The 25,673-nt window shown below is 62.1% G+C and overlaps 19 protein-coding genes across 19 annotated transcripts; 7 read left to right on the plus strand and 12 right to left on the minus strand.

Annotated features, from left to right (window-relative positions):
* Positions 1-204: 204 nt before the first annotated feature.
* Positions 205-2,019, minus strand: OSTLU_32216 (DMT family transporter: drug/metabolite). The gene has a single exon (XM_001418455.1). The coding sequence runs from the start codon at positions 1,504-1,506 to the stop codon at positions 307-309; it is 1,200 nt and encodes a 399-aa protein (XP_001418492.1). The 5' UTR covers positions 1,507-2,019; the 3' UTR covers positions 205-306.
* Positions 2,020-2,300: 281 nt separating this feature from the next.
* Positions 2,301-3,914, minus strand: OSTLU_32217 (predicted protein; the record flags this gene model as incomplete). The annotated part of the gene is made up of 2 exons (XM_001418456.1): positions 2,301-3,791; positions 3,891-3,914. The coding sequence occupies 2 exons, from the start codon at positions 3,912-3,914 to the stop codon at positions 2,301-2,303; spliced, it is 1,515 nt and encodes a 504-aa protein (XP_001418493.1).
* A 361-nt stretch (positions 3,915-4,275) lies between these two features.
* Positions 4,276-5,523, plus strand: OSTLU_32218 (predicted protein). Its single transcript, XM_001418215.1, has one exon. It carries the CDS (start codon positions 4,493-4,495, stop codon positions 5,465-5,467), a length of 975 nt encoding a protein of 324 aa, XP_001418252.1. The 5' UTR covers positions 4,276-4,492; the 3' UTR covers positions 5,468-5,523.
* A 63-nt stretch (positions 5,524-5,586) lies between these two features.
* OSTLU_32219 (predicted protein) lies at positions 5,587-6,057 on the minus strand (the record flags this gene model as incomplete). The annotated part of the gene is made up of 1 exon (XM_001418457.1): positions 5,587-6,057. One exon carries the CDS (start codon positions 6,055-6,057, stop codon positions 5,587-5,589), a length of 471 nt encoding a protein of 156 aa, XP_001418494.1.
* A 451-nt stretch (positions 6,058-6,508) lies between these two features.
* OSTLU_32220 (predicted protein) lies at positions 6,509-6,727 on the minus strand (the record flags this gene model as incomplete). The annotated part of the gene is made up of 1 exon (XM_001418458.1): positions 6,509-6,727. One exon carries the CDS (start codon positions 6,725-6,727, stop codon positions 6,509-6,511), a length of 219 nt encoding a protein of 72 aa, XP_001418495.1.
* Positions 6,728-7,153: 426 nt separating this feature from the next.
* OSTLU_9485 (predicted protein) lies at positions 7,154-7,474 on the plus strand (the record flags this gene model as incomplete). Its single annotated transcript, XM_001418216.1, has 1 exon — positions 7,154-7,474. A coding segment is annotated over one exon (321 nt), but the record flags the coding sequence as incomplete, so codon positions are not given.
* A 249-nt stretch (positions 7,475-7,723) lies between these two features.
* On the plus strand, positions 7,724-8,907 carry OSTLU_41357 (predicted protein; the record flags this gene model as incomplete). Its single annotated transcript, XM_001418217.1, has 3 exons — positions 7,724-7,951; positions 8,240-8,333; positions 8,444-8,907. 3 exons carry the CDS (start codon positions 7,724-7,726, stop codon positions 8,905-8,907), a joined length of 786 nt encoding a protein of 261 aa, XP_001418254.1.
* Positions 8,908-9,041: 134 nt separating this feature from the next.
* On the minus strand, positions 9,042-10,448 carry OSTLU_2171 (predicted protein; the record flags this gene model as incomplete). The annotated part of the gene is made up of 1 exon (XM_001418459.2): positions 9,042-10,448. A coding segment is annotated over one exon (1,407 nt), but the record flags the coding sequence as incomplete, so codon positions are not given.
* Positions 10,449-10,601: 153 nt separating this feature from the next.
* OSTLU_15822 (predicted protein) lies at positions 10,602-11,198 on the minus strand (the record flags this gene model as incomplete). The annotated part of the gene is made up of 1 exon (XM_001418460.1): positions 10,602-11,198. One exon carries the CDS (start codon positions 11,196-11,198, stop codon positions 10,602-10,604), a length of 597 nt encoding a protein of 198 aa, XP_001418497.1.
* Positions 11,199-11,453: 255 nt separating this feature from the next.
* Positions 11,454-12,503, plus strand: OSTLU_15823 (predicted protein; the record flags this gene model as incomplete). The annotated part of the gene is made up of 1 exon (XM_001418218.1): positions 11,454-12,503. The coding sequence occupies one exon, from the start codon at positions 11,454-11,456 to the stop codon at positions 12,501-12,503; it is 1,050 nt and encodes a 349-aa protein (XP_001418255.1).
* A 53-nt stretch (positions 12,504-12,556) lies between these two features.
* OSTLU_92911 (predicted protein) lies at positions 12,557-13,387 on the minus strand (the record flags this gene model as incomplete). The annotated part of the gene is made up of 1 exon (XM_001418461.1): positions 12,557-13,387. The coding sequence occupies one exon, from the start codon at positions 13,385-13,387 to the stop codon at positions 12,557-12,559; it is 831 nt and encodes a 276-aa protein (XP_001418498.1).
* A 765-nt stretch (positions 13,388-14,152) lies between these two features.
* Positions 14,153-15,906, plus strand: OSTLU_49880 (predicted protein). The gene has a single exon (XM_001418219.1). It carries the CDS (start codon positions 14,234-14,236, stop codon positions 15,872-15,874), a length of 1,641 nt encoding a protein of 546 aa, XP_001418256.1. The 5' UTR covers positions 14,153-14,233; the 3' UTR covers positions 15,875-15,906.
* A 1,197-nt stretch (positions 15,907-17,103) lies between these two features.
* On the minus strand, positions 17,104-17,678 carry OSTLU_7426 (predicted protein; the record flags this gene model as incomplete). The annotated part of the gene is made up of 2 exons (XM_001418462.1): positions 17,104-17,411; positions 17,555-17,678. Coding segments are annotated over 2 exons (432 nt in total), but the record flags the coding sequence as incomplete, so codon positions are not given.
* Positions 17,679-17,961: 283 nt separating this feature from the next.
* Positions 17,962-18,579, minus strand: OSTLU_6266 (predicted protein; the record flags this gene model as incomplete). The annotated part of the gene is made up of 1 exon (XM_001418463.1): positions 17,962-18,579. A coding segment is annotated over one exon (618 nt), but the record flags the coding sequence as incomplete, so codon positions are not given.
* A 267-nt stretch (positions 18,580-18,846) lies between these two features.
* Positions 18,847-19,428, minus strand: OSTLU_32230 (predicted protein; the record flags this gene model as incomplete). The annotated part of the gene is made up of 1 exon (XM_001418464.1): positions 18,847-19,428. The coding sequence occupies one exon, from the start codon at positions 19,426-19,428 to the stop codon at positions 18,847-18,849; it is 582 nt and encodes a 193-aa protein (XP_001418501.1).
* Positions 19,429-19,695: 267 nt separating this feature from the next.
* OSTLU_41392 (predicted protein) lies at positions 19,696-20,271 on the plus strand (the record flags this gene model as incomplete). Its single annotated transcript, XM_001418220.1, has 1 exon — positions 19,696-20,271. One exon carries the CDS (start codon positions 19,696-19,698, stop codon positions 20,269-20,271), a length of 576 nt encoding a protein of 191 aa, XP_001418257.1.
* Positions 20,272-20,385: 114 nt separating this feature from the next.
* Positions 20,386-21,318, minus strand: OSTLU_5107 (predicted protein; the record flags this gene model as incomplete). Its single annotated transcript, XM_001418465.1, has 1 exon — positions 20,386-21,318. A coding segment is annotated over one exon (933 nt), but the record flags the coding sequence as incomplete, so codon positions are not given.
* A 345-nt stretch (positions 21,319-21,663) lies between these two features.
* OSTLU_49799 (predicted protein) lies at positions 21,664-24,546 on the plus strand (the record flags this gene model as incomplete). The annotated part of the gene is made up of 2 exons (XM_001418221.1): positions 21,664-23,307; positions 23,389-24,546. The coding sequence occupies 2 exons, from the start codon at positions 21,664-21,666 to the stop codon at positions 24,544-24,546; spliced, it is 2,802 nt and encodes a 933-aa protein (XP_001418258.1).
* A 23-nt stretch (positions 24,547-24,569) lies between these two features.
* RPL17 (Ribosomal protein L17, component of cytosolic 80S ribosome and 60S large subunit) lies at positions 24,570-25,673 on the minus strand. Its single transcript, XM_001418466.1, has one exon. It carries the CDS (start codon positions 25,266-25,268, stop codon positions 24,717-24,719), a length of 552 nt encoding a protein of 183 aa, XP_001418503.1. The 5' UTR covers positions 25,269-25,673; the 3' UTR covers positions 24,570-24,716.

The following is a 25,673-nucleotide window of genomic DNA, read 5'->3' on the forward strand; positions in this document are numbered from 1 at the left end:
CGACAGGCGTTCAAGAACTGATCGCGCTTGGACGCCATCGCGAGCGAGTTCGCGCGATCGATCGAGCGGGCTCGGCGAGAGAGGTCGGTCGATCGGCGCGTCGACGAGTGCGTCGGGACGAGGCGACGCGACGAGGGCGACGCCGCGCGGAGGCGAGCGCGAACGACGAGGCGCTATTAATATGGTGACAAAAATGTTTACAACTCTTCTATCGAACAAAAATGTGCCCTCGCCGCGCCCGTTTTCTTGACTAATGAGCGTGCGCTAAGCGGCGCGGCGGGGCAGCGCCGAGAAATCTCGGCGTCTTCATCGAGCGTCTGCTCGCGGCGACTCCGGCGACTCCGCGCCTTCGTCTCCGCCTCCAGAACCGCCCGAGGAGATAGATCCCACGAGCGTGCTGGCTAATATTAATCCCGCGCCCGCGGCGGCGGATGGCGACAGGGTCTCACCGAGAAGCATGTACGCGAATAGCGCGCCCCACACGGGTTCGGTGGAATACATGAGAGTCGCCTCTTGACTCGCGAGCAACGTCAGAGCGACGGTCTCGAGGTAAACACAACCGGCGGTGGTGACGACGCCGACGAAACCGATCAAACCCCAAGGGATCTCTGCGATGGAATTCACGCCTAAGATGGCTCCCAAGTCGCAATCGCAGTTGAGGTAGTCTCGAGCCAACAACCCGAAGAAGACGGTGACGACGGTGAGCATCTGAATGCACACCAAACCCATGGACTCTTTGTGCTTCAAATACACCCCGTTGAAGATGCAATCAGTGCGGAAAATGTGTACACCGAAGATAAACGCCGACCCTAAAGTGTACAGGTCGCCACGAAGCGAGGCCGGGGCGTCGCCCGCGACGACGTCGGCGACGGCTGTAGCCGTCGTCGCGTCGACGAGGCCGGGGACGGAGACGAGGTCCTCCATCATGGCCAAACCCGCGACCGCGATCGCGGTCGCGATCCACGTTTGCGAGCGAACCGACCGACCAGATAACCCAGCGATGATTGGGACGGCGATGATGGTGAAAGAGCTGATGAAACTCGCTCTAGCCGCGTCCGTGAGCTCGACGCCGAGGTTTTGCAAATAATATCCCAGCGACACCCACAACCCGAGTTCGAACCCGCCTCGAACGATTCGATCGTCCTTGAGCGCGGACTTTAAGAACGGTGCGAACACCAACGACCCCGCGGTGAATCTCAAGGCGGCGAACAAGTCGGTGGACAAGTCCTGTTGCGCGATTTTAATCAACGTGATGTTCGCCCCGAAACCCGCCATGAGAAACGCGAACAAAACCAACCCTCGCGTTCGTTTACTCACCCCATCGTTCGCCTTATTCCACGCCCTCCAAAGCTCCTCGCGCTTCGTGTACTGCTTCTCCGCGCATTCTGCATCGTCGATATCGCACGTCACGTCCACGAAATCATCCAAAAACGTGCTCTCGATGGCGTGACTTCGATTCTGCCTCAACAGCGTCTCCGCGTATCTCGCCGTCGCCGTCGCCGCCATCGCCTCCATCACGTTCGCGTCTCCCATCACCTCCCCATCGACGTCCAGCGTCTCGACGCTTTTCGTCACCACGTCTCCCGGCGGCGCGAACTGCCCTCCGCTCGCCCTCGGTTCCGTCGTTCGTCCTCGTCCGCTCGAGCGTTCGCCCAACAACCTGGCGCGTCCCGCGATCCCGTCCTCGTCCAATCGCCATCGCCCCTTCCTCGACCGCGCGCGCGCCCACCGCACCGCGCCGACCGCCCGTTCGTCGTCCCGCGCCATCGATCGCGCGACCAGCGTCGCGCGTTCGTCCTCGCGCTTCTCCCGCGCGTGCGCGTGCGCCGATTCTCGCGCGCGATGATGATCGTCGTGCGGATGCGTCGTCGCGCGTCGGTCGCGCGCCGCGCGCGCCGTCGTCCCGCGTCGCGCGCGCGCCGCGCGCGTCGTCGACGTCGACGTCGACGTCGACGCCATCGTCGCGCGATCGACGATCGCGGCGCGCGCGACGCGCACCGCGGGCGTCGACGCCATCGGCGCGATGTGCGGCCGGTCGGAGGTCGGACGCCGCCGCGTTCGAACGCGGCGGGGAAAAGATCGCTTTTTCGCGCGCTTTTTATGCGCGAGACCTCGTTGGGGGTGTTTGATGGGTGTAGATGTAGCTTAAATACTGCAGAGTGGCCATCGCGTCGCGCGTCGAAAACGGAGATCTCGACGCCAGCTGGCGGGGCGGGCGGACGCGCGGAGACGCGCGGGACGCGGGACGCGGGAAACGGCGCGAGGGCGCGCGAGGGCGCGAGGGCGTGGATTTGATGACATCATCGCGCGTTTAAGGCATCCATTCGGTCCTGACAGGCGAAGTGGTCGTCGAGGGACGCGAGGGTGTTGGCGCAAATGACGCCGGAACCGGCGGCGGCGGGGACGCCGACGCCGGGGGCGACGGAATCGCCGACGCGGTAGAGGTTCTTGATGCCGGCGACGGTGGGACCGGGGAACATCGCGGGGGCGCGAATGGCGGCGCCGTACGTGCCTTTGTGACGACGGAGCCAAGATTTGTGCGTCGCCGGCGAGGCGACGAGTTCGAGGAGCACGCGATCGCGTACGTCGGGGATCACGCGCTCGAGAGCGACGTATAACTTATCCGAAGCCTCCTTCTTGCGCTTTTCGTACGCTTGTTTGTCGTTCGCCTTGAGCTCTTCCCAGCCTTCGAAAGGTTCCATGGTGTACGCGTGCACGCAGTGGCACCCAGCCGGCGCCATGTCGGGCTCCCAGACGCTCGCGATTGAAATCATGCACACGTTCCCGGGTTGCGAGATCGGTTTACTCTTGTCCAACACCACGACGTGATGACCACCGGTGTGGGTGAAGTCTAAGCCCTCGCCCTCGATGCCGAGATGGAGGTGCATGAACGACTCGCTGTAAGGCGTCTCCATCGCTTCACGCGTCTCGGTCGCCGGCGCGGCGCCTTTCGGAAGGAGAGTTCCGTACGTGTCCCACACGCTCGCGTTCGAGAGCACGATCGGAGCACGAACTTCTCCCTTACCGTTCGCTAACTTGACGCCCACCGCAGTGCCGTTTTCTACGATGATCTCATCCACGTGCGTCTTCAGACGAACCTCGCCGCCGTACTTTTCCAAGCCTCGCTGCAGCGCCTTGGCGATTTCCTCCGCGCCGCCGCGAGGAAACTCGCTCACGCCCAAACTATCACTCGCCCCGAACACGGCGGCAAACTCAGCGCTCACCGTACCGCTCGCGTCCACGCCGCTCAACAAAAAACACTCTAAATCGGCCAAGTAGCGCATCCAAGGATCTTTAATATCCAGAAAATCTAAAAGTTTCACCGTCGGCTGCGGCAGGACGCCCGAGTACGGACCCAGGCCCGCCATGGCTTTCATGTATCGACTCAAGATCATGAGAGCCACCTTCCAATCCGCGCGAAGCGCCGTGGTCGGCAGACCGCTGAGCGAGGCGTACATCGTCCGAATCTTCGGCACCGCCCGTTCGAGCTCTTCGGCGCCTCGCGGAGAAAACCGCTTCACCTCCGACACGAGCTTGGCCAGATCCGCGTGCCTGCGAAGACCCGGAGCGTCAGGTTCTATGTGAAACGTCCCCAGTGGGTCGTACGACACCGTCTCCAACTCCTCCCCGAGCAAGCGAAACACGCTCGCCAGCGGATTCAACGCGTTCGGCTTCGTCAAACCGGCGAAAAAGCTCGGCCCGGTGTCGAACTTAAATTCCCCTCGCGCCGTCTTCCGCGCGAACCCGTGCGCGGCACCACCCACGGCGTAATGCGATTCCACCACGATCACCTGATCGTTCGTTCCGATCGCGCGTCGCCGTCGTCAGTCGCGCGTCTCGCGCGTCTCGCGCGTCTCGCGCGTCTCGCGCGTTCGCCCACCCTCTCGCACCTTCTTCCCGTAATACGCCAGCATCGCCGCCGCGGTGAGCCCTCCGATCCCGCTCCCGATCACCACGACGTCCGCCTCCCCTCCCTCGCGCGCGCCGTCGCGCGTCGTCCCCGCGCGCGTCGTCGTCGCGCGTCGACGTCCGCGCCCGTCTCTCGCGCGTCCCGTCGCGCGCGTCGCGCGCGCCGTCGCGAGACCGTCGCGGCGCGCGGCGCGCATCGCGCGCGATCGTCGCGCGCGTCGCGCGGTCGCGCGGACGTCCGCGTCGGCGAGCGACGTCGACGCGCGCGCGCGCGCGCGCGATGTCGAATGATCCGTGTTTTCAGTCTCACCGCGCCACGTGGCGCGCGCGGGGGCTCGCGATCGCGCGGCATCGCGCGCACACCGACGCGCGCGACGCACGCTCGACCGCCGACGCGCGCTCGAAACGTTCGAAAGAATTTAGTCCGTCGTTTCGCGACCGCACACGACCGATCTCGACGCGCACGATGTTCGCGAAGGCGATGATTCAAACCCGAGGGACGACCGCGGCGGTGACGCTGCGATCGACGCGACGATCGACGTCCGCGGGGGGGCGAACGCGCGCGGCGCGGGTCGTGCGGGCGATGGCGGACGCGGGGGCCGAACGACGCGCGAGCGAGACCGCGCGAGTGCTCGAAAGAACGAAAGAAATCTCGAACAGCGCGGAATTGGACGCCGCGTTGGCGCTCGCGGGGGATGATCTCGTCATGCTCGCGATCGAGAGCGACGAGGAGTGCTACGCGGGCGAGAGCGCGTGGAGTGGATCCGATGCGAAGATGGCGTCGTGTAAGCAATTGAGCGCGTCTTTGGCGCGCATCGCTCGCGAGGCGGAAGACGTGACGTTCTTGCAGCTCGACGTCGTCGGACACGAGGACGCGCGAGCGCTCGCCAAGGAGCTCGGCGTGCACCAGTTCCCGACGTACCAGTACTACAAGCACGGTGAATTGATGTGGGAACACGTCGGTGCGGGCGCTGGATCGCACGAAAAGATCGCCGAGGGTGTGTTGTACTACGGGAACACCGGTGCGGGTGGTATGAAGACGACCGAGTACATTCAAGAAGTGCAGAGCGCGGCGGATTTGGAAGGGTTCCTCGCTTCCTGCGCGCCGGAACAAGACGTCGCGGGCTTGGTCGCGCCGATTTCCGTGCCGTGCGAAAAGCAGCTCGCCGTCGTTGATGTTTCCATCGAAAAGAACGCCCCGGCGGGATGCATGCACATCTTCCCGGCGATCGTTTCTTTGGCCAAGAACACCGCCGGCGCGACGCGCTGGGCACGCCTCATCGGCGACGCGAGCGAAGACGCCGCGGCGTTGATGAAGTCCATGAAAGTCACCGAAGTTCCGACTTTCGTTTTCTACGCCGATGGTAAGGAAGTCGACCGATACTCCGGCTCCGACCGCATGGCGCTCATGAACAAGGTGCTTCAGTTCCAACGCGCCAACGGTGTCAAGCTTCCGGAACGCGCCACGCGCAAGCGCATGTCCACCGCCGAAGCTAAGGAAATCGCCCGCGCCGCGCGCGAGCGCGAAAAGGCCGCCGGTCGCCGATCGGGATGGTAAACACTCTACGAAACCCTGTAATTACGACGCGGCACGCAGCATTATATAGATAGTCGCCCGTTTTAATGAAAAATTGAAGCCAGACTTACAAAAGACGCGCGCTTATCCGTTCGACCTCACTAGTTTCTGCAGCCGACCTGCATGCGCGTTTCATCCACCACCGTGGAGTTTTCGCACAATCGCTTCACGTCTTCCTTTCCCACGAGCGCGTCGGTGAAATCAGCGTTCGTGAGATCGACGTTTTCAAAGCTCACCCCCGTGATGACGGCGTTCGTGAAGTTCGTCCCGATCATGTCGCTCCCGTCGAACGTCGCGCGGTCGATCACCGCGTTCGTAAAATCCACCCCAGAAAAGTTCGCATCCGGCGCATACACCTTACTCATCACCGTCTCTCGCATGTTCGCGTCCTTCGCGTTCGTATTCACCATCAACGCCCCCGACAGCGTCTTCGTCGACATGTCCGTCTTCGCCAAGTCGCACTTTCGCAGGTCCAGCACCCTGTCGCTCACCGCGTTCGCCTGTCCGATCGTGTTCCCCACGAACGCGCGCTCGCACCGATTCGGATCGGTGTCGATCGGCGGCAGTCGCATCTCCGCGCGCGCCGGTCCCGCGAGCGCGAGCGCGCACGCGAGCGCCGCGCCCGCGAGTCGCGTCGTCGCGCGCGCGTCGTTCGCGTCCGCCGTCGCGCGCGTCGTCGCGCGTCGCGCCGTCGCGCGCCGCGGCGTCGTCGCGCGCGCGCGTCCCGCGACGCGCGTCGTCGCCGTCGCGCGCGCCATCGTCGTCGTCGTCGTCGTCGTCGTCGTGTGCGGCGCGCGGCGACGACGTCGACGACGCGCGGGGTGTCCGAATGTCCGAATACGTCGCCATTCGTGTGCGCAAACAGTCACGCGTCGCTTTTCCGTCCGTTGATCCCGCGGCCGTCGTCGACGCGCCCGCGACGCGCGCGGCGACGCGAGGCGCGCGTGAACGCGAGCTAAAGGTACGATTACAACGCGCGACGCGAAAGGCGCGACGCGACCGCGGGCGCCGAGCGCCGAATGGCTAATACCGCGACGGTTTCACGCGCGGATTGTTCTCGAGCGCGGTCGAGTACACGTGCATCGCCGCCGAGTGCGCGCTCGCCGCGCTCGCGCGATCGCTCGCGGGCGACCACTCGCTGACGTACGCGTAGTGGGGCTTGACGTACGTCACCGCGGCGCGCGCGGCGCGCGGAAGCGCGAGGGCGAGGAGGAGGAGGAGGAGAAACGCGCGCGACGGCATGGCGCGACGGCGTCGTCGTGTGACGACAGACGGCGTCGCGCGGGCGCGAGGGATCGAACGCGCGCGACGGTGGCGCGCGCGACGGTGGCGCGCGCGCGAGGGACGATCGCGGACGCGCGAGGGCGCGCGCGCGCGGGCGGGACGGCGCGATGGAGGATGGGCAAATTTCGCGCGAGGACGACGGCGGCGACGGGCGACGAGACGACGGCGATGGACGCGATGGACGCGACGGGCGACGACGACGGGTGCGTGGAGACGCGGGACGGCGACGGCGCGACGGCGCGCGCGCGTTCGAGAGCGATGGCGACGAAGAGGACGAGGACGACGCGCGACGGCGCGGCGAGACTGACGAGCGAGCGCGAGCGCGAACGCGACGACGCGCAGGGACGAGGGTTCGATGAAGGACGGGCCGATCGTGACTACGCGCGAGGCGATTACGACGTCATGGGTGACGATGACGCCGATGCGGGCGGACCGAACGATCCGGTGCGATCGGTACAAGGTTGGATCGTACTCGTCACGGGCGTGCACGAGGAGGCGCAGGAGGACGACGTGCACGAGGCGTTCGCGGACTTTGGAGAGATTAAAAACCTCCACTTGAACCTCGATCGCCGCACGGGATACGTGAAAGGTTACGCATTGGTAGAGTACGACACCAAGGCTGAGGCGCAGGCCGCGATCGACGGCATGGACGGCGAGACCGTGCTCGACCAGCCCGTACGCGCGAGCTGGGCGTTCGTTCGAGGCGAGCGCGCGTCTCGAGCGGGTCGACGCCGTTAGCGCGCGCCGGCGGTGTTTCAGTGCGTGCTTGCTCTCCTCTTCTGGTCGGATGTAGTATCATAGTCATACACGCTTCCTCGCGCGTTCGCCTGTCGTGCTCTCCTCGCGTTCGCGCTCGACTTGAAATCCTCCAAATTTCAAATTTTTTTTCCAAATTTCAGCTGTCACCGCGCATGCAAGCGCGCGATACTTCACACCCCACCTCCCACTGCGACCATGTTCGAAGCCAGAATCAAGCAAGGCGCCGTGCTCAAGAAAGTCCTCGACTCGGTCAAGGACCTCGTCACCGACGCCAACTTCGAGGCCGACCCCGTCGAAGGTTTCAAACTCCAAGCCATGGATTCGAGCCACGTCTCGTTGGTCTCGCTCAAGCTTCACGCCGATGGCTTCGAGCACTACCGATGCGATCGCGCGTTGACGATGGGGATGAACCTGGCAAATATGGTGCGTCGATCGGCGTCGTCGAACGGGCGTCGTGGCGCGCACGCGCGCGGCGCGAGGCGATTCCACGCGCGATCGGGTCGTTCGCGGTTCGCGGTCGGCGCGCGCGATGCCGCGCGTGTGTGACGCCGCGTGACGTCGCGTGGGGGATGCGTCGACGTGGAACGGTGAAAGAAAATTGTTTGGGTCGAACGGCGCGGTCGCGCGCGGTGATGCGCGCGCGCGCGAGGTGGACGCGTGCGATGCAGTTGACTGACGAGTTTTGCTGGTTTGATTTTAAACTCCTCGCAGGCGAAGATGTTGAAGTGCGCCGGTAACGATGACGCGATCACGATGAAGGCGGATGACGCGGGTGATACCGTGACGTTCATGTTTGAATCTCCGGGTGCGTGGCGACGCGCGCGCGCGAACGAGCGAGTGTAGGAGCGCGACGACACGCGAACGTGTTCAAAGCGCCAGACGACTGACGAGACGACACCTTTCCACGCTTGACAGATCAACAAAAGATTTCGGACTTTGAATTGAAGCTAATGGACATCGACAGCGAACACTTGGGGATTCCGGAGACGGACTATGACGTCACACTCAGAATGCCTTCGGTTGAGTTTCAACGCATCTGCCGCGACTTGGCGTCCATCGGCGATACGGTGGGCATCAGCGTGACGAAGGATGGCGTCAAGTTTTCTACTACGGGTGACATTGGTGAAGCGAACATTACCGTGCGCCAAAACTCCGAGGATGACAAGGACAAGATGATCGCCATCGAACTCGGCGCGCCGGTGAGCTTGACCTTTGCGCTCCGCTACTTGAACTCTTTCACCAAGGCGACTCCGTTGTGCGACCAAGTGATCGTCCGCTTGAGCCCGAACTTGCCGGTCGTCGTGCAGTACGCTGTTACTGAAGTTGGCTATGTCTCGTACTTCCTGGCGCCGAAGATCGAAGATGACGACGCTATGTAGATTTGCGTTCGTGCGTCATTAGAAAACGACCTGGTTAGCGAGAGCGAGTGTGAAATATTACAGAAATCGAATCCTTCATGAACAAACAATCGCTATCGTACATAAAATTACATTTCCTAACCGTTCTAATCGTATCATCGCCACAGCGCGTCGGCTACTCGCGCGGCGTCCGCGGACAGCGCGACGTTATGAACTCGGACGACGTCCGCACCACCTCTAACGGCGGCGACGAGCGCTGCCACGGACGCGGCGTCTCGCTCGCTCGCTTCGGACCTTCCCGATATCTCACCGAGAAAACGTTTGCGAGACGCACCCACGAGCATCGGGGCGTTCATGAGCGCTCCGCCTAAGGGGGCTAAGCGGCTTCGGACGCGTGGCAAATCTCGCAACAGCTCGATGTTGGCTCGACCCGTCTTCGCGAAACCGATGCCCGGATCAATCCACAGACGCCATGGCTCTATACCGTACTCCACACATCGACGTGCGGTCGCTAAGAGACCATCACCAACCTCGTCACAAATGTGCCCATCGTACGTCGTGTTCTTCGCGCTCTGCATACTGTTCGGATCGCCTCGAACATGCATGACGACGTACGGCAGAGGCTTCTCCAAACGCGCCACCGTCGGTAGCATCGCGGGGTCCCACGCTCCGCCGCTGACATCGTTGATGATGTCAGCCCCAGCATCCGCAGCCGCGCTCGCGACGGCGCCATAAAACGTATCTACAGAGATGTAAACGTCTTCTCTTTCGCTAAACGCTTGAGCGAGCGCGCGTATGACGGGGATCACCCGCGAACTCTCTACTTCTCCACTCACCCTCGTCGCCCCTGGTCGCGTCGACTGCCCACCAACGTCTATTATCGTCGCCCCCGCGGCGACCATTTCCCTGGCGTGTCGCACAGCCACGTCCACGCCGCCGTCGTACGCGCCGCCGTCGCTAAACGAATCCGGTGTCACGTTCAAAATACCCATCACCATCGTCTCTCGACCCCAGCTCCACAATCTGTCTCTCATCGGGATCACGCGCGCTATATCACCACTTTCCATCGCCGTAACCTCTCCATCGGTGCCGTCCCAAATCCTCCGAGCCTCGAGCAGCCCTTCCGTCGTCGCGTCGCTCGTCGTCGCCGCCGTCGCTGCGCCCGTCAAATCTGCGAGCGGCGCCAGCACGAACGGCCGCTCGGCGTAGCGCGCGTGCGGAACCGTCAATCTGTCGCACGAATGCGAGCCTTGCCCGTGGAATATGACGTCCAAATCCATCGGCCTCGGTCCGTACCGCCGCGTCCCGAAGTCTCGCCCCAGCGCCGCCTCGATGGCTTTCAGCCCATCCAGCAGCGCCAGCGGATCTCGCGCGACGTCGTCGGGAAAAGATCCGACGCACGCGGCGTTCAAAAACTTCCCCTGGTCCTCGACGTACGCCGGAGCGGTCTCGTAGAGCGAGGAATGCGCGTGAAGCTCGAAACCGAGGTCACGCCTGAGTTTAGCGAACGCGTCGCGAAACAACCCGACGCGATCGCCTTGATTCGATCCGAGCGCGAGCACGGCGCGCGTGCGACCGTCGGCGACGGTCGCGTGCGCTCGCGCGAGACGACGCGCGAGCGCGCGCGACATGTCGCGTCGGCGTGTGCGGCGAAGCTTCGCGAGCTATAAACTTAAACTACAAATTCAACCGCTAATTCGCGCGCACTCCAGCGCCTACGACTCGTCCGCGCTGTCACCCGCGAACGTCTTCTTACCCTTCGCCGGCACTGGGTCCTCGTTCACCGGATAGTCGCCGTAACAATACGCCGTGTCGTACGCGTACGTGTTCTCGTGAAACGTCACGCTCGGCTGCGTTCGACACCGACTCTTGCAGTACTCGAACGCGTCTTCGAAAAAACCCGTCGCGATTTGATTCCTCCCTCGCGCGTGTCGCTTCATCGCCGCTTCCACGTCGTGCGTCGGTCCTTGACAACACGCCGCGCACGTCTCGTAATCTCGACAGCACCGCGCGCTCTCGTCGCACCCGTCGCACGCGTACCGCGCCGCCGTCGTCGTCGTCGAGCAGCACCCGGTGACGGAGTCCACCTCGTACCACGCGCACGCGCGCCCTCGATCGTCCACGACGCGCCGCGCGTCGACGTGCGCGTTTTCGCACGTCGCGCGCGCGTCGTCGCGCGCGCGCGCGCTCGACGTCGCCGCGCCGGCGTCGCGCGCGCCGATCGTCGCGGGATACTCGCGCGCGGTCGCGCCTCGCGCGAGCGCGGCGACGAGCGCGACGACGACGTCGGCGCGTCGTCGTCGTCGTCCCATCGCGTCGCCGACTGCCGACAGAGGTTTGCCGACGCGCGTCGTCGCGCGCGCCGCACACATCGACGCCGCGGCGCGCGCCGTCGAGCGAGCGCTCGGAGAAAACGCGCGCGGGCGTCGCGCGGGCGTCGTCGGGCGATCATGGCGCCCGGCGACGCGGAGGACGCGGCGAAGGCGCTCGAGCAGGTTTCGATCGGCGGCGACGGCGAGGGCGGTGGTGACGCGGCGAAGGCGAATCCCGTGCACGAGGCGAGCGGAATGACGCTCGACGCGCGGCTCGAGCTCGCGCTGACGATCGCTGAGGAGTGCATACAGCCGGATGAACTGCGGAAGCTGCTGGAGAAGAAACCCACGCCGGTGTGCTACGACGGCTTCGAGCCGAGCGGGCGGATGCACATCGCGCAGGGCGTCATGAAGGCGCTGAACGTGAATAAACTGACGAAGATTGGATGCCACTTTAAATTTTGGGTCGCCGATTGGTTCGCGCTGATGAATAATAAGATGGGCGGGGATTTAAAGAAGATTCAAAAAGTTGGGAAATACATGGTCGAGGTGTGGAAGGCGATTGGGATGGATTTGGACCACGTCGAATTCGTGTGGTCGAGCGAAGAGATCAACAAGAAGGCGGATGAATACTGGCCGTTGGTGTTGGATATCGCGCGTAAGAATAAGCTCGCGCGGATTTTGAGGTGCTCGCAAATCATGGGGCGAAGCGAGAGCGACGAGTTGGCGGCGTCGCAAATTTTCTACCCGTGCATGCAGTGCGCGGACATCTTCTTTCTCAAGGCGGACATCTGCCAGCTCGGGATGGATCAACGCAAGGTGAATATGCTCGCGAGAGAGTACTGCGACGACATCAAGCGCAAGAACAAGCCCATCATCTTGTCTCACCACATGCTCATGGGATTGAAGCAAGGCCAAGAGAAGATGTCCAAGTCCGATCCGGATTCGGCGATTTTCATGGAGGACAGCGAGCAAGAGGTGAACACGAAGATCAAGAAGGCATATTGCCCGGAGAAGGAAATCGCGGGGAACCCGTGCATGGAGTACATCAAGTACGTCATCATTCCTTGGTCGAACAAGTTTGAGCTCAAGCGCAAGGAAGAGAACGGCGGCGACAAGACGTACGAGACGTACGATGAATTGGAGGCGGACTACGTCTCCGGTGCCGTGCACCCGGGCGACTTGAAGCCGTCTCTCGCGGCCATGCTTAACGAAATTTTGCAGCCCGTTCGCGATCACTTTAAGAACAACGCCGAAGCCAAGGCGCTGCTCGCGCAAATCAAGCAATACAAGGTGACGAAGTAGCTCTCAAACGACTTGATCTAACGCAAACGATTGATTAAAAGAAACAATGAAACCTAAAATAATTTGTTCTTGAAGCTCACGAGCGCGCGCCCGATCTGCCCCCAGATGTTGTCTTGCAGAAATACATCAAACTTTTGAAAATCGCCGTTACCGACGTCCAAATCGGTGTGGAAATCCAACGTGCGAAGCTCGCAGTTCTGAAACTCGTCCCCCGTGAGCGAGTAACACACCCCCCAATGCGCGATGACGGCGATCGATTTCTCCGGTCTCGCGTCCAACCATCGTCGGAACTCTTGCATTCGTTCCTCGAACACGTCCACGGGCTCGAGCTCAGCCGTCGTGAACGGATCCTTCCCGTCCGGCGTGTACCACCACGTCGCGTCGTCGTCGCCCATCTCGGTCAAATCCCAATCCGGATGGTCCTCCCCGAGCTCGCGCGCGACTCGCCCGATATCGCTCCCGTGAAACACCCGCTCGCGCGCCAGCGCGCAGACCACGCGCGGGACGTCCCCGAGCGCGTCTTCGCCCGCGGCGCCGAACGCCAGCTCCGCCGTGCGCAGCGCTCGCCGCAGCGGACTCGCCACGATCAATTCAGGCGCCGGCTCCAGCGCCGTCGCGATCGTTCGCAGCGCGCGCGCCTGCGCCTCGCCCTCGCTCGTCAACCGCGTGTCGATCATCATCGGATCCACGAAATCCGGGTCCGCCCAGTGGTTCTCTCTGAGGTAATCATTCATCTCCGTGCGCCCGTGACGCACGAGATGGATCGTCTTCGCGTCCCCGCGCGCGGGCGCTTTCGCGGACGCGCGCTTTCGCTTCGCGAAGGTCGACATCGACACGTTCCCGAGCTCGGGCGTGCCGGACGCGGCGACGGCGATCCACCGCATGGCGCGACGACGCGCGACGCGACGCGACGCGACGCGACGTGGCGCGACCGACCGACCGACCGACCGACCGACCGACCGACCGACCGACCGACCGACCGACGCGTCGGCCCGCTCGTATCGATACGAGCTGATACCGTATTGGCGTATCGACGTATCAGACTTTTTGTATGGGCAAACAGTGTAAAATCGCCGATTTCAATACGTATCGGGAAATTCCCAATACCGGATTCAAGCACCCCGACCGACGCGCGCGATCCGCGATCATCGTAAATCACACCATCACTGTTTGCACACATACCGATTGTCCGAATACACCGACACCCCCCCCCCGACGACACCCGTATTCCGACCCCGAAAAAGCGCGGGAAATCGTCATCCACCGCGGCGCCGCGTGCGCCACTCGTTCGGCGCTGAGTGACGCTGGCACTCGCGACGCGCGCGACGACCGCACTTTTGCACACACGCCGCGACGCACGCCATGCGCGCGCACACGACCTCCCGAACGTGCGTGAACGACGCGACGCGCGGACGCGAACGCGGACGCGGACGCGACGCCGCGCGGTGACGCCGCGCGGACGCCGCGGATGCGATGGCGATCGAGATATTTTAATCGCGAACGCGCGCGTGACGTCGCGAAGACGCGATCGGGACGCGCGCGCGAGGGCGACGCGCGAACGAACGCGGACGACGGCGGCGACGAGGCGACGCGCGAGGACTGGAGACTGACGGAGATTCGTGAGGTTTTATCGACGGCGTAGGTCGGTTCGAGCGACGTTCGCGTCCAAGACGCGCGCGGCGTCGTCGACCAAGCGCGCGACCGCGGTTCGCGCGGCGTCTAAATCCACGATGACCGTGGCGGAGATCGCGAAGAGCGAACGACCGATGAAAATTGTTTTCGTGTCCGCGGAATGCGCGCCGTGGTCGAAGACCGGTGGCCTCGGTGACGTCGTGGGATCGTTGCCGGTGGAGCTCGCCAAGCGCGGGCACAAGGTGATGACGATCTCGCCGCGTTACGATCAGTACAAGGGCGCGTGGGACACCTCCGTGCACGTCGAAGCGCTCGGTAAGTCTGTTGGCTTCTTCCACGAGAAGAAGAAGGGCGTCGATCGCGTGTTCGTCGATCACCCCGACTTCTTGGCCAAGGTTTGGGGTAAAACCGGCTCCAAGCTTTACGGCGAAAAGTCTGGGCACGACTTCGCGGACAACCAAGATCGCTTCGCGATGTTCTGCCACGCCGCCATCAAGGCGCCGGCGGCGCTCACCGAACTCGGTTTCGGCGAAGACGTCGTCTTCGTCGCAAACGACTGGCACTCCGCGCTCGTCCCGGTCATCTTGAACAAGGTGATGAAGCCGGCGGGTCAATTCACCAAGGCCAAGTGCGCGATGACGATTCACAACATCGCGTTCCAAGGTCGCTTCTTCCCGCAACCGATGGCCACCTACGGCTTGCCGGACTCTGCGGCTGACGACTTCTTCTTCGAAGACGGTTACTCCAAAGTGTACGACGAAACCAACCCGGCCAAGGAAGACGGCAAGGAGGAATTCGACGGCAAGATTTACCGCAAGGCCAACTGGCTCAAGGCGGGCTTCATGAACGCCGACAAGAACTTGACCGTGTCCGAAAACTACGCCAAGGAGATCGCATCCAGCAAGGCTAAGGGCGTTGAGCTCGATGACGTCATCCGTGAATTCGGTATGGAAGGCATCGTCAACGGCATGGACCCGACCGAGTGGAACCCGTCGAGCGACAAGTTCATCGACGTCCCGTACGACAAGACCACCGTCGTCGAAGGTAAGGCTGCCGCCAAGCAAGCGCTCCAAGCTGAAGTTGGCTTGCCGCTCGATGCCGATGCGCCGGTCTTCGGCTACATCGGTCGCCTCGAAGAGCAAAAGGGCTGTGACATCATGATGGCTGCCATCCCGAAGCTTTTGAAGCAAGTGCCGAACGCGCAAGTCGTCATCTTGGGTACCGGTAAGAAGAGCATGGAAAAGGCTCTCGAAAAGCTCGACGAAGCCGAACCCATGTGCGCGGGTGTCGTGAAGTTCTCCGCCCCGTTGGCGCACTTCATCACCGCCGGTGCCGACTTCTTGATGGTTCCGTCCCGCTTCGAACCGTGCGGTTTGATCCAACTCCACGCCATGCAATACGGCACCGTCCCGGTCGTCGCCTCCACCGGCGGTCTCGTTGACACCGTCAAGGAAGGTGTCACCGGTTACCACATGGGCGCCATGGACGCCGACACCCTCCTCCCGGCGGATGTCGACGCGATGGTTGAGACGTGCGCCGCCGCCGCCGCCGATTACGGTACTCCGCTCTACACCAAGATGTCCTCCACGTGCATCTCCCAAGACTTGTCTTGGGCTGAGCCGGCGAAGAAGTGGGAAGGTGTGCTCGAAGAAATGTACTTCGGTACCCCGGAGGCGGTCAAGAAGGCTGAAGTCGTCGTCCCCATCGCCAAGGCCGACGCGATCGCCGCGACGGCTTAAGCTCTCAAGTCTCCTGATTCTGTTTCACACAATTCATGATTTTACCGCGAAAACATGACGAATGGAATGTTGTAATAATTTTACCTTCGCGATAGTGCGCAATCAGTTAACGTTCGTTCGTCGTATGAGTGTTACATCTTTCGTTTCGCGAGGGTCTCGTATGGCTAAGCTGCGCCGAAGGCGGCACCTTTCGAAATAGCGACGTCCCCGTACGTCATCAGCTGTTCGACTTTCAAGTACTCGTGCGCGTTGAGGACTAAAACCTGGTAGAACATGCGCGCCGCTTCGCCTCTCTTCTTCCCCACCGTGAGAGTATTGAGCGAAAGCGGGCGGTCTCCAGAAGCATCGAAAGCGCTCGTCAAGTGGTCGAGCATGAGCTTGGAGTTGACGTTCCAATCCATGTCGCCTCCTTCCTCTTCGGCGCCGTCCTCCTCGACGTTCATTTCGAGGTTGAACTCTTCCGCACCGACATAGCCTCCATCATCGAATCCGTTCTCGTTGTCGGCGTAGTCGAAGTTCATGGTGAACGGCTTGGCGTCCGCGTCGTCGTCGTTGGCTCGAGCAACACGCGGTTCGCCAGAGTCCGGACGCCCCCAGCACGCGGCACTCGCCTTTCTATACGCGTCATTGAGCTTAGCACCGACATCACACGCCATGAGTCGTCCCCGTAGGCTCGCTTCTAAAGTTTCAGGATCGTTGAGCACGCCGTCGTCCTCCAACGGCGACGCGCGCTTGCTGACGATGTCGCGCGTATCCCTCAACTGCGCACGAATGTGATCGTTGGACAGAGTCACCGTGCGATCGAACACGACCACGCGATCGACCTTTCTGCGCTTACTCGCCGGACCGGGCTCACGATCATCCGGGCGATCACCCAATACGCTAGAACCCGGGATGGACGGCAACGCGCCGCCGAACAAGCTCTCGCCGCCGACGCTTCTTCTCGCGGCGAACCCGTCGTCTTCATCCCCCATCAAATCCGCATCCAACGCCAAAGGCAACACCCCTTCATCGCCGGCCCCGAATCCGTCGTCCATACCTCCATCGTATTCATCATCGTTAGGTGCTGTGTACTCGTCGTGCGCGTAGTCGTAATCCTCCAACTGCACGCCAGCCTCGACGACGGCGGAACGGAAAACTTCAACTTCAACGTCATCCTCGAGTCGTTCATCATCCACGGGTAATTGGTCGTTAAACTCAAACTGCGCGTCGAAGTCATCCACGTCCGGATCCGCCAGAGTGATGTTCTCTCTGCTCACGCTCGCTCGTCCCGTCGCGCCGTTCGCCATGCCCGGGTCGAAGAAAAACTCCAAGTCGTCGTAGTTGTCCGGCAACGTAATCGTCGCATTCGGCGCCGTCGCCGCATCAGCGGGCAGATCAACCGTCCCAGGTCGGAAAACTTGCTTGATCTTCACCAACGCCTCGGAGCAATCTTGAAACAAGTAGTTCACCTTGCGACTGTAAATGCGAACCACCCCGAGCATCAATTGTCCCGAAAGCCTCAACGCCAGCGGCGCGTCGGGGTTAATGATGGATTCTGTTCGCGTCACACATCGCACCACGCGTCAGTCATCGCGTTCGCGCGCTCTTCGCTCTCTCTCTCGCGCGCGCGTCGTCCGACGAGCCGTTCGCGTCCCGTCGGCTCGCGTCCGCGGTTTGAATTGAATTCCGAATACGTACTCACTGACGAGACGATGTCCGTCTCCGCGATCTGATTCTTCCGCAGCTTGCGGTCCAAGTGCGCGGCGATCCAGATCGTCCCCAGCGGCCCGCGCTTGGCGAGAATGTACTGCGAGTAGAACATCGCGCTCGATCGATCGCGTCTTCAGGGTGTCCCGCCCGTTTGAAAATCACGTTCGTCGCGCGGCGGTTTCGTCGCGCCGTGCGGCGATGGGCGCTCGCGCGCGGCTCGTGGACGCGCTCAAGGGCGTCGCGCACGACGCGAACGCGCGCGGTGAGGTGTGCGGCGGCGATCGACGCGCGTCGAGCTCTGGGACACGGATTGGGAGAGATTTCGAACGAACGGGACGTTTTTGCCATCATTAGGCGAAATCTCGATTGCGCGAGCGAAGCTACTCGGCGTCTACGATGAAGGGCACGCCGTCGGACCTGAACCGAATTCTGTCTTCGCACATCGCGGCGACGACGCGAGGGAATAAGATGTGCTCCTGCGCCAAGACGCGCGCGGCGACGGCGCTCGCGTCGTCGTCGTCGAAGACGGGGACGACGGTTTGCGCTAAAATTTTACCCTCGTCGAACGCCTCGTTGACGAAATGAATCGTCGGACCGGTGAATCGAGCGCCCGATGCGACGACGGCTTTGTGAACGTTCTCACCGTGCATGCCCTTGCCGCCGAACGCGGGCAAGAGTGCGGGGTGGATGTTGACCATTCGATTTTCGTACGCTCGACAAAGTTCGGGCGGAATCAGTCGTAAATATCCAGCCAACAGCACGAACTCGGCGCCGTGTTCGCGCGTCAGCGCGTCGACGAGCGCGTCGGCGGTTAATCCACCCGTTTCGTTCTTCTTCGCTGGATAAATCAACACGGGAATTCCTCGTTCGCGCGCCCACTCGGCGCCGCCGCACGTCGCCGCGTTGGTCACCACGCACGCCACGCGCCCTCGCACCTCCCCTCGCTCGCACGCGTCGTGTATCGCGCGCATGTTCGACCCACCGCCGCTAACGAATACGGCCAAGTTCGCGCGCGCGTCGTCGTCGCGCGCGCTCGACGACGCCGACGCGGAGGCACTGTTACGCGCGCGCAGCTGCCCTCGCGGCGGCTCCGTCGCGCCACCGTGCGCGCGCCGCACGCCTCTGCGCGCGCTCGCGCGCGCGCGCGCGGGAGCGACGAGATGTGCGCTCGCCGTGGACATGCCTTCGAGCGCGCCGAACGCTCGACGCGCGCGACTGTGACGCTCTCGCGCGGCGCGCCGCGCGACTCTTCCTCCGCTTAAACGCGTTCGCATACAGGACTAATCGCTATCGCTACTTTCATCGCTATCGACGTACGTGCGCACCCGTCGTCGGTTTCTATTCGCCACGAGCGGCGGTAACCCGTCGTCCGAGCCCTCGTCGTCGTCTTCGTCCGCCGAGCCGTCGCGCGCCTCGCCGCCGTCCCGAGCCGTCGCGCGCGCCCGCGCCTCGTCCTCCTCCAGCGCTCCCGCGAGCTCGCGCAGCGCGCACCCCGTCCCGCGTTCTTCGCTCTCGAACGCTTTCGGCCACGTCCCGTCGTCCCTTCGTCGCATCTCCTTCACTTGTTCCGCGTACAGCACCCGCCGCAGCTCGCCCGTCACCTTGACGTCGTCCCGTCCCTCGAGCTCGCGCGCGTCCACGAACCTCGCCACCACGTGCGTCCCGGCGCGGAACCACGCGAGCTTTTTAAACTTATTCGGCACGCGCACGAGCGTCGTGCCGCCCGCGTCGTCGTCGCCGCGCTCGACCTCGACCAAGTTGGCGCCGCACACCGCCGTGACGCGGCACACGACGTCGCCGTCCTCGAGCGTCACCGCGAGCTCGTTCGCGAGCGCGTGCACGTGCTTGCGGCGGTGCGACATCACCGCGCGTTCGTCGCCGCGCGCGTCGCGCGCGCGTCGTCGCGGCGCGCGTCGTCGCGGCGCGTCGCGTCGTCGCGGCGCGCACTGCGGACGACCGCGCGCGCGACACACCGCGACGCGTCGACGCGTCGACGCGCGCGCGCGAGAGACGCGCGAGAGACGCGCGAACGCGCGACTGTCGACGCGAACGCGCGCGCGCGACGCGGGACGCGCGCGACGGCGGGTCGAGACTGGATTGGATTGGCTGGCGTCTCCGCGACTCGATCGATGAGCGCGCACGAGGCCGACCACGTGGCGCTGAAGTGCGTCGTCGTCGGCGACGGTGCGGTCGGGAAGACGTCCATGCTGATGTGCTACGCGACGAACACGTTCCCGACGGATCACATGCCGACGATTTTTGATAATTACAGTAAAAACGTGCGCGCGAGAGACGGGCGGACGGTGAGCGTGGGGCTGTGGGACACCGCTGGACAAGATGAGTACGCGGCGTTTCGACCGCTGAGCTATGAGAACGCGGATGCGATGTTGTTGGCGTTTTCGTGCGATTCTAAGGAGAGCTACGAGAGCGTGGAGACGAAGTGGGCGGAGGAGTTGCGCGCGAAGGCGCCGAAGACGCCCATCGTGTTGGTGTGCACCAAGATTGATTTGCGAGACAGTGGGAAAGGGGTCGTGAGTCGCGCGCAGGGAGAGGCATTGGGTGATCGAATCGGCGCGACGGCGTACGTGGAGTGCAGTGCGCTGACGCAGAATGGATTGCCCGCGGTGTTTGACACCGTCATAGACGTGCACTTGCACCCAGAGCTGTTCGAAAAGTCGAAGCCTGGATGCTGCGTCGTTCAATAGAAGCGATCGCGGGTTAGCATAGCTGTATCTTTGTTCTTCTACTTCTACTTCTACAGTACTTCTACATTTCTAATATCACGACGTTGAGTTGCGAATGTTCGCCAGGACGTTTAGCTTGACGTCTTCGTCGCAAAACGCAAAATCCATCGCGCGAGTCGACATGTCGCGAATTTCGTCATCCGTCAGCCCGAACGTTTCCGCCGCGATGGCATACTCGCGCGATAGCGATGTCTGAAAGACCCACGTGTCGTCAGTGCACAAACAAATCGGGTGTCCCGCGCTTCTCAATTTGGCAAAGTGATGCTCCGCGAAGCCGGCGCACGAACGCGTCTTCACGTTGGACGTCAAACACAGCTCGACAGGAATCTTACTCGCGAGTAAATCTCGAAGCAAGCTCTCGTCACGAACAGTGTACACGCAGTGCCCTAATCTGTCAGGGCGAAACGCTATGAATGCTCGTTGTTCAGCCTCCGTATTCGCGACTTCGCCGTTGTGCAAGCTCGTCCCCAATCCATGCGCCCTCGCCTTTTCGAACGCGGCGACGTATCGATCCCAATGCCCGACCACGGGAGAACCGCTCAAATCCACACCGACGACGCCTCTCTCTTTATATTTGATCGCCAAATCGATCGTCTCCATCGCCTTGCTCGCGTCGTCGTCTCGCGCGCGGTCCACGCTAAGAATGATCCTCGCCGCGAGCTCCCCATCCGCGCCGTCTCCACCGCACCGACCGCACGCGTCCTCCAATCCACTCAACACCGCCTCGACGTAGCGCTCCTTCCCGATCTGTTCCTTCGGCGTCGTGCGTAGCTCCAAGTATCGCGCTCCGTCCCGCGCAAAGTCTTCGCAGACTTCGCGCGTCACCCGTCGCAGCGCCGCCGCGTCGTCGACGCACGCGTGCACGAGCTTAAAAATCTCAAAGCACGCGAGGAGATCGCGATCGCTCGCGAGCGCGCGCTCGCACTCGCGCTCGAGCCCCCGCGCTGCCGCGAGTTCCAGTAGAGTGTCCTCGCGCACGCAACCGTTGACGTGCGCGTGCAGCTCGACGCCGCACCTCGCGCGCGCGAACGCCGCGGCGCGGCGCGCCCGCGCGTCGTTCTTCGCGTCGTCGCTCCGCATGCGCGCCGTCGCGCGTCGTCGCGCGCGACACTGCCGCCGCCGCCACTAAACTCCACGCACGCGCGAGCGCGCCGACGCGTCATGTCGCCCGCCGCGCGCGCGCGCGACGCCGACGACGCCGACGACGCCGACGACGCGTCGCCGCGCGCGTTCAAGCGACACAAGACGGACGAAGACGCCGTGCTCGCCGCGGGCGGGCGCCGCATCGCGCCCACGGGCGGCGGGCACGGGTGTCTGCACGACGTCGTTCGACCGCGCGGTGACGCGAGCGCGATGACGCGAGACGAGGGAAGGATCGAGGTCCCCGAAGTCCCGGCGAAGTCGTACGCGTTCGAGCTGGACACGTTTCAGCAAAAGGCGGTGGAGTGCTTGGAGCGGGGGGAGTCGGTGCTGGTGAGCGCGCACACGTCGGCGGGGAAGACGGTGGTGGCGGAATACGCGATCGCGATGGCGATACGAGACGGACAGCGCGTGGTGTACACGTCACCGTTGAAGGCGCTGAGTAATCAAAAGTATCGCGAGCTGAAGGAGGAGTTTGAGGACGTGGGATTGATGACGGGGGACGTGGTGATAAATCCGAGCGCGTCGTGCCTGGTGATGACGACGGAGGTTTTGCGATCGATGCTGTATCGGGGAGGGGAGGTGATGCGCGAGGTTGGGTGGGTGATTTATGATGAGATTCATTACATGCGGGACAGCGAGCGAGGGGTGGTTTGGGAGGAGTCCATCGTGTTGTTGCCGGACATGGTCAAGTACGTGTTTCTATCGGCGACGATTCCGAACGCTCGAGAGTTCGCGGAGTGGGTGTGCAAGACGCATAATCAACCGTGTCACATCGTGTACACTGACTTTCGTCCGACGCCGTTGGAGCATTACGTCTTCCCGGCGAACGGAGAGGGGATATTTTTAGTCATGGATCGGCAGTCCAAGTTCAGGGACAGCAATTTCGAGCAAGCCGTCACCGTCATCGCCGACGGCGGCGGCGCGGCGGCGGCACGCGTGGCCAATCGAGCGCGAGGTGATGATGGAAAAAAGGAGGCAGTTAACCAGGACATCTTTAAAATCATCCGTATGGTCGTCGAGCGCAACTACGATCCTGTGATTGTGTTCGCGTTCAACAAACACGAGTGCGAAAAGATGGCTAACTCATTACACAAAGTTGATTTGTGCGACGAAGACGAGAAAAAGCTCATCGACACGATTTATTGGAACGCCATGGACTCGTTGTCGGACGAAGACAAACGATTGCCTCAAGTCGCAAATTTGCCAAACCTTTTACGACGAGGTTTGGGTGTGCACCACTCGGGACTGCTGCCGATTTTGAAGGAGGTGATCGAGATTTTATTCCAGGAAGGCTTGATCAAAGTGCTCTTCGCCACGGAGACCATGTCGGTGGGACTGAACATGCCGGCTCGCACGGTCGTGTTTTGCTCTCCTCGAAAGTTCGACGGCGCTGGTTTTCGTTGGATCACGTCTGGCGAGTACATTCAAATGTCTGGTCGAGCCGGTCGTCGCGGCAAGGACGACCGCGGTTTGGTAATCTTGATGATGGATGAGCGTATGGATCCGCCGGTGGCGAAGAACATGTTACACGGGCAATCTGATACTCTTGATAGCGCATTTCACTTGAACTACGCAATGATTTTGAACCTGATGCGCGTCGAAGGTGCTGAGCCAGAGTCGCTCATTCAATCGTCGTTTGCGCAATTCCAAAACGATCGCGCGTTGCCGGGTCTGGAGGCGAAGATTGTCGAGATACAGAAGGATCGGGACGCGGTGAAGATTCACGACGAAGACAGCGTCGACGAGTATGTCAAGCTCAAAGACGGCCTCGATGCCATGATTCGAGAACGTCGTGTCGTCACCAACACTCCAACGCACGCGGTGCCGTTTTTGCAGCCTGGTCGATTGGTGCGCGTGTGCACAAAATCGCCGTCGATTTCGTCTACGTATGACGAGGAAGACGATTCGATTAGAATTCCCGTACCAGGAACGGAGCCGGGTGAAGAGGACGTCGTTTGGGGCATGATTGTGTCTTTCGAGCGCATCGGTGGCGGTGGAAAATCTGGGAAAGCGGCGTACGGGGTCGACGTTCTGGTGCGCACGCGCGAGAATAGTGACGGTAAGACTCCGTTATCATCAAAGAGTAAAAACGATAGATACGAGTTTTTGAATGCGAACGAGGAGGACGATTCGTCGGAGCCGCGGGTGATTCGAGTGCCCCTCGAGCAGCTCGATGTATTGAGCAGCGTTCGCGTATACTTGCCGAAAGACTTGCATCCACGCGAGGCGAGAGATCAGTGCATTAGCAGTGTGGGGGAGGTCATCAAGCGGTTCCCTGATGGCGTGCCGGTTTTGGATGCCACGCGAGATCTGAAGATCGATAGTGAAAACTTCTCCAAGCTCTTAAAGCGAATCGACGGCATCAAGTCGATGATGAAGAAGCACCCCGTCGCCTCAAGTGAAAGGCTCGTCGAACAGCTCTCAGCGCACAAGAGAAAACGTGAGCTCTCCATCGCACTGAAGCAGGCGAAGAAAAACGCAAAGGCTGCCGCTGGACTGATCATGCGCAATGAGCTGAAGCAGATGCGTCGCGTGCTCAAACGACTCGGGCACACGAGCGCTGAGGGCGTGGTACAAACGAAGGGAAGAGTGGCGTGCGAACTCGCCTCGGTCGACGAGCTCGTCACCGCGGAGCTCATCTTCAACGGTATGTTCAAAGAAGTCGATGTTGATATGCTCGTCGCTTTGGTTTCGTGCTTGGTGTGGCGCGAGAAGTCGCGCAACACACCCAAGCTTAGCGAAGAAACCGCGGAAGTGTTTTCGCGCCTGAAGGATGTTGCGCGCAAAGTCGGGAAACAAATGATGGAGTGTAGGATGAGCGTGGACGTCGAAGAGTACGTAGAGGGCTTTAGGAGCGAGCTCATGGAAATCATGCTCGCGTGGTGCAAAGGGAATAAATTTGCAGAGATTATGAAAATGACAGATTTGTTCGAAGGTTCCATAGTGCGCGCCATTCGGCGTGTCGAGGAGGTTTTGCGCCAACTGTCTGACGCGTGTCGGGTCATAGGCGAGACTGAACTTCAAGAAAAGTTCACAATCGCGAGCGAAAAAGTGAAACGCGACATAGTGTTCGTCGCGAGCTTGTTCCTTTAGCGTGGTTGTAACTCACGCGTACGTAGTGATAGCAAGAATGTCCTTCCGTCTTCTTACAAGAGATAAACTCGGCTTCGTCTAACACGAAACCGCGAAATCCTAGTGAATGCAAACGGCTCACCACTGCGAGCGCTCGCGCCAACCCCCCATCTAGTCACGATATCGATCGTTTAGTTGCTCTTAGAGCCCGATCGAAGGCGCGCCTGTTGCTTGCGCGTGAGCTTCACCGGCTCCGCCTCGCGCTTGACGGCCTCCACCTTTTCGCTGAGCGTGATCTCAACGTGGCACGGGTTGGACATGTACGGGTTGATGCGACCGTGCGCACGGTACGTGCGCCGACGCTGCGGGATGGCCTTGTTGCACTGGATGTGCGACACGGACAAGTTCTCAATGTCCAAGCCCTTCGTCTCCGCGTTGCTCTTGGCGTTGGCGAGCAAACCGAGCACGGCTTCCGCCGCCTTCTTCGGCCAGCGGCCTTGACCGTTCGTCGAACCTTCGTTCTTCGCCTGCGCCGTGCGACCAACACCACCGCAGAAGCGACGGAAAACGACGCATCGCTTCATCGCGAGGACATCCTTCAAGTATTGCTCCGCGTCCTCGAGCTTCTTACCCTTCAACATCATGCACGTCTCGCGCATGTTCTTGAACGAGATGCGAAGGTCCGACGCGCGCGCCTTGCACGACTTTTCGGCATCTTCCGGTTCTCTCGCGTACTTCACCATCTGTTTTTCAACCGCGCGTCCATCGCGTTCGTCGTCAGTCGTCGCGTTCGTCTTCGTCGCCCGATGCCGCTAGGGCTTTCTCAATAGGGTCACCGCCGCTCGCGCGCGCCTCCAGCGCCGCCATCTCGCGCGCGCCATCTCCCACGACGAACGCGCGCGCTCGATCGTAATCCTTCGCGCGATCCAAGCGCGCGCGCGTCGTCCACCCCCTTTCGCGCGCGCCGAGCCGCCGCATCGTAAAGCCCCGCGTCGTCGCCGTCGATCACCGCGCGTCGCGCCCTCCGCGCGCGTTCGCGTCGCCGACCGCGCGCGTCGCCGACCGCGCGCGCCACCGCGCGCGACGCGAATCATCGCGCGTCGCGCTCGCGCGCGTCGTCGCGTCGTCTCGCACCTTCTCGTCGTCGG

The sequence above is a fragment of the Ostreococcus lucimarinus genome, chromosome 6 (assembly GCF_000092065.1).
Source record: "Ostreococcus lucimarinus CCE9901 chromosome 6, complete sequence".
In the NCBI taxonomy this organism is placed as follows: Eukaryota; Viridiplantae; Chlorophyta; class Mamiellophyceae; order Mamiellales; family Bathycoccaceae; genus Ostreococcus; species Ostreococcus sp. 'lucimarinus'.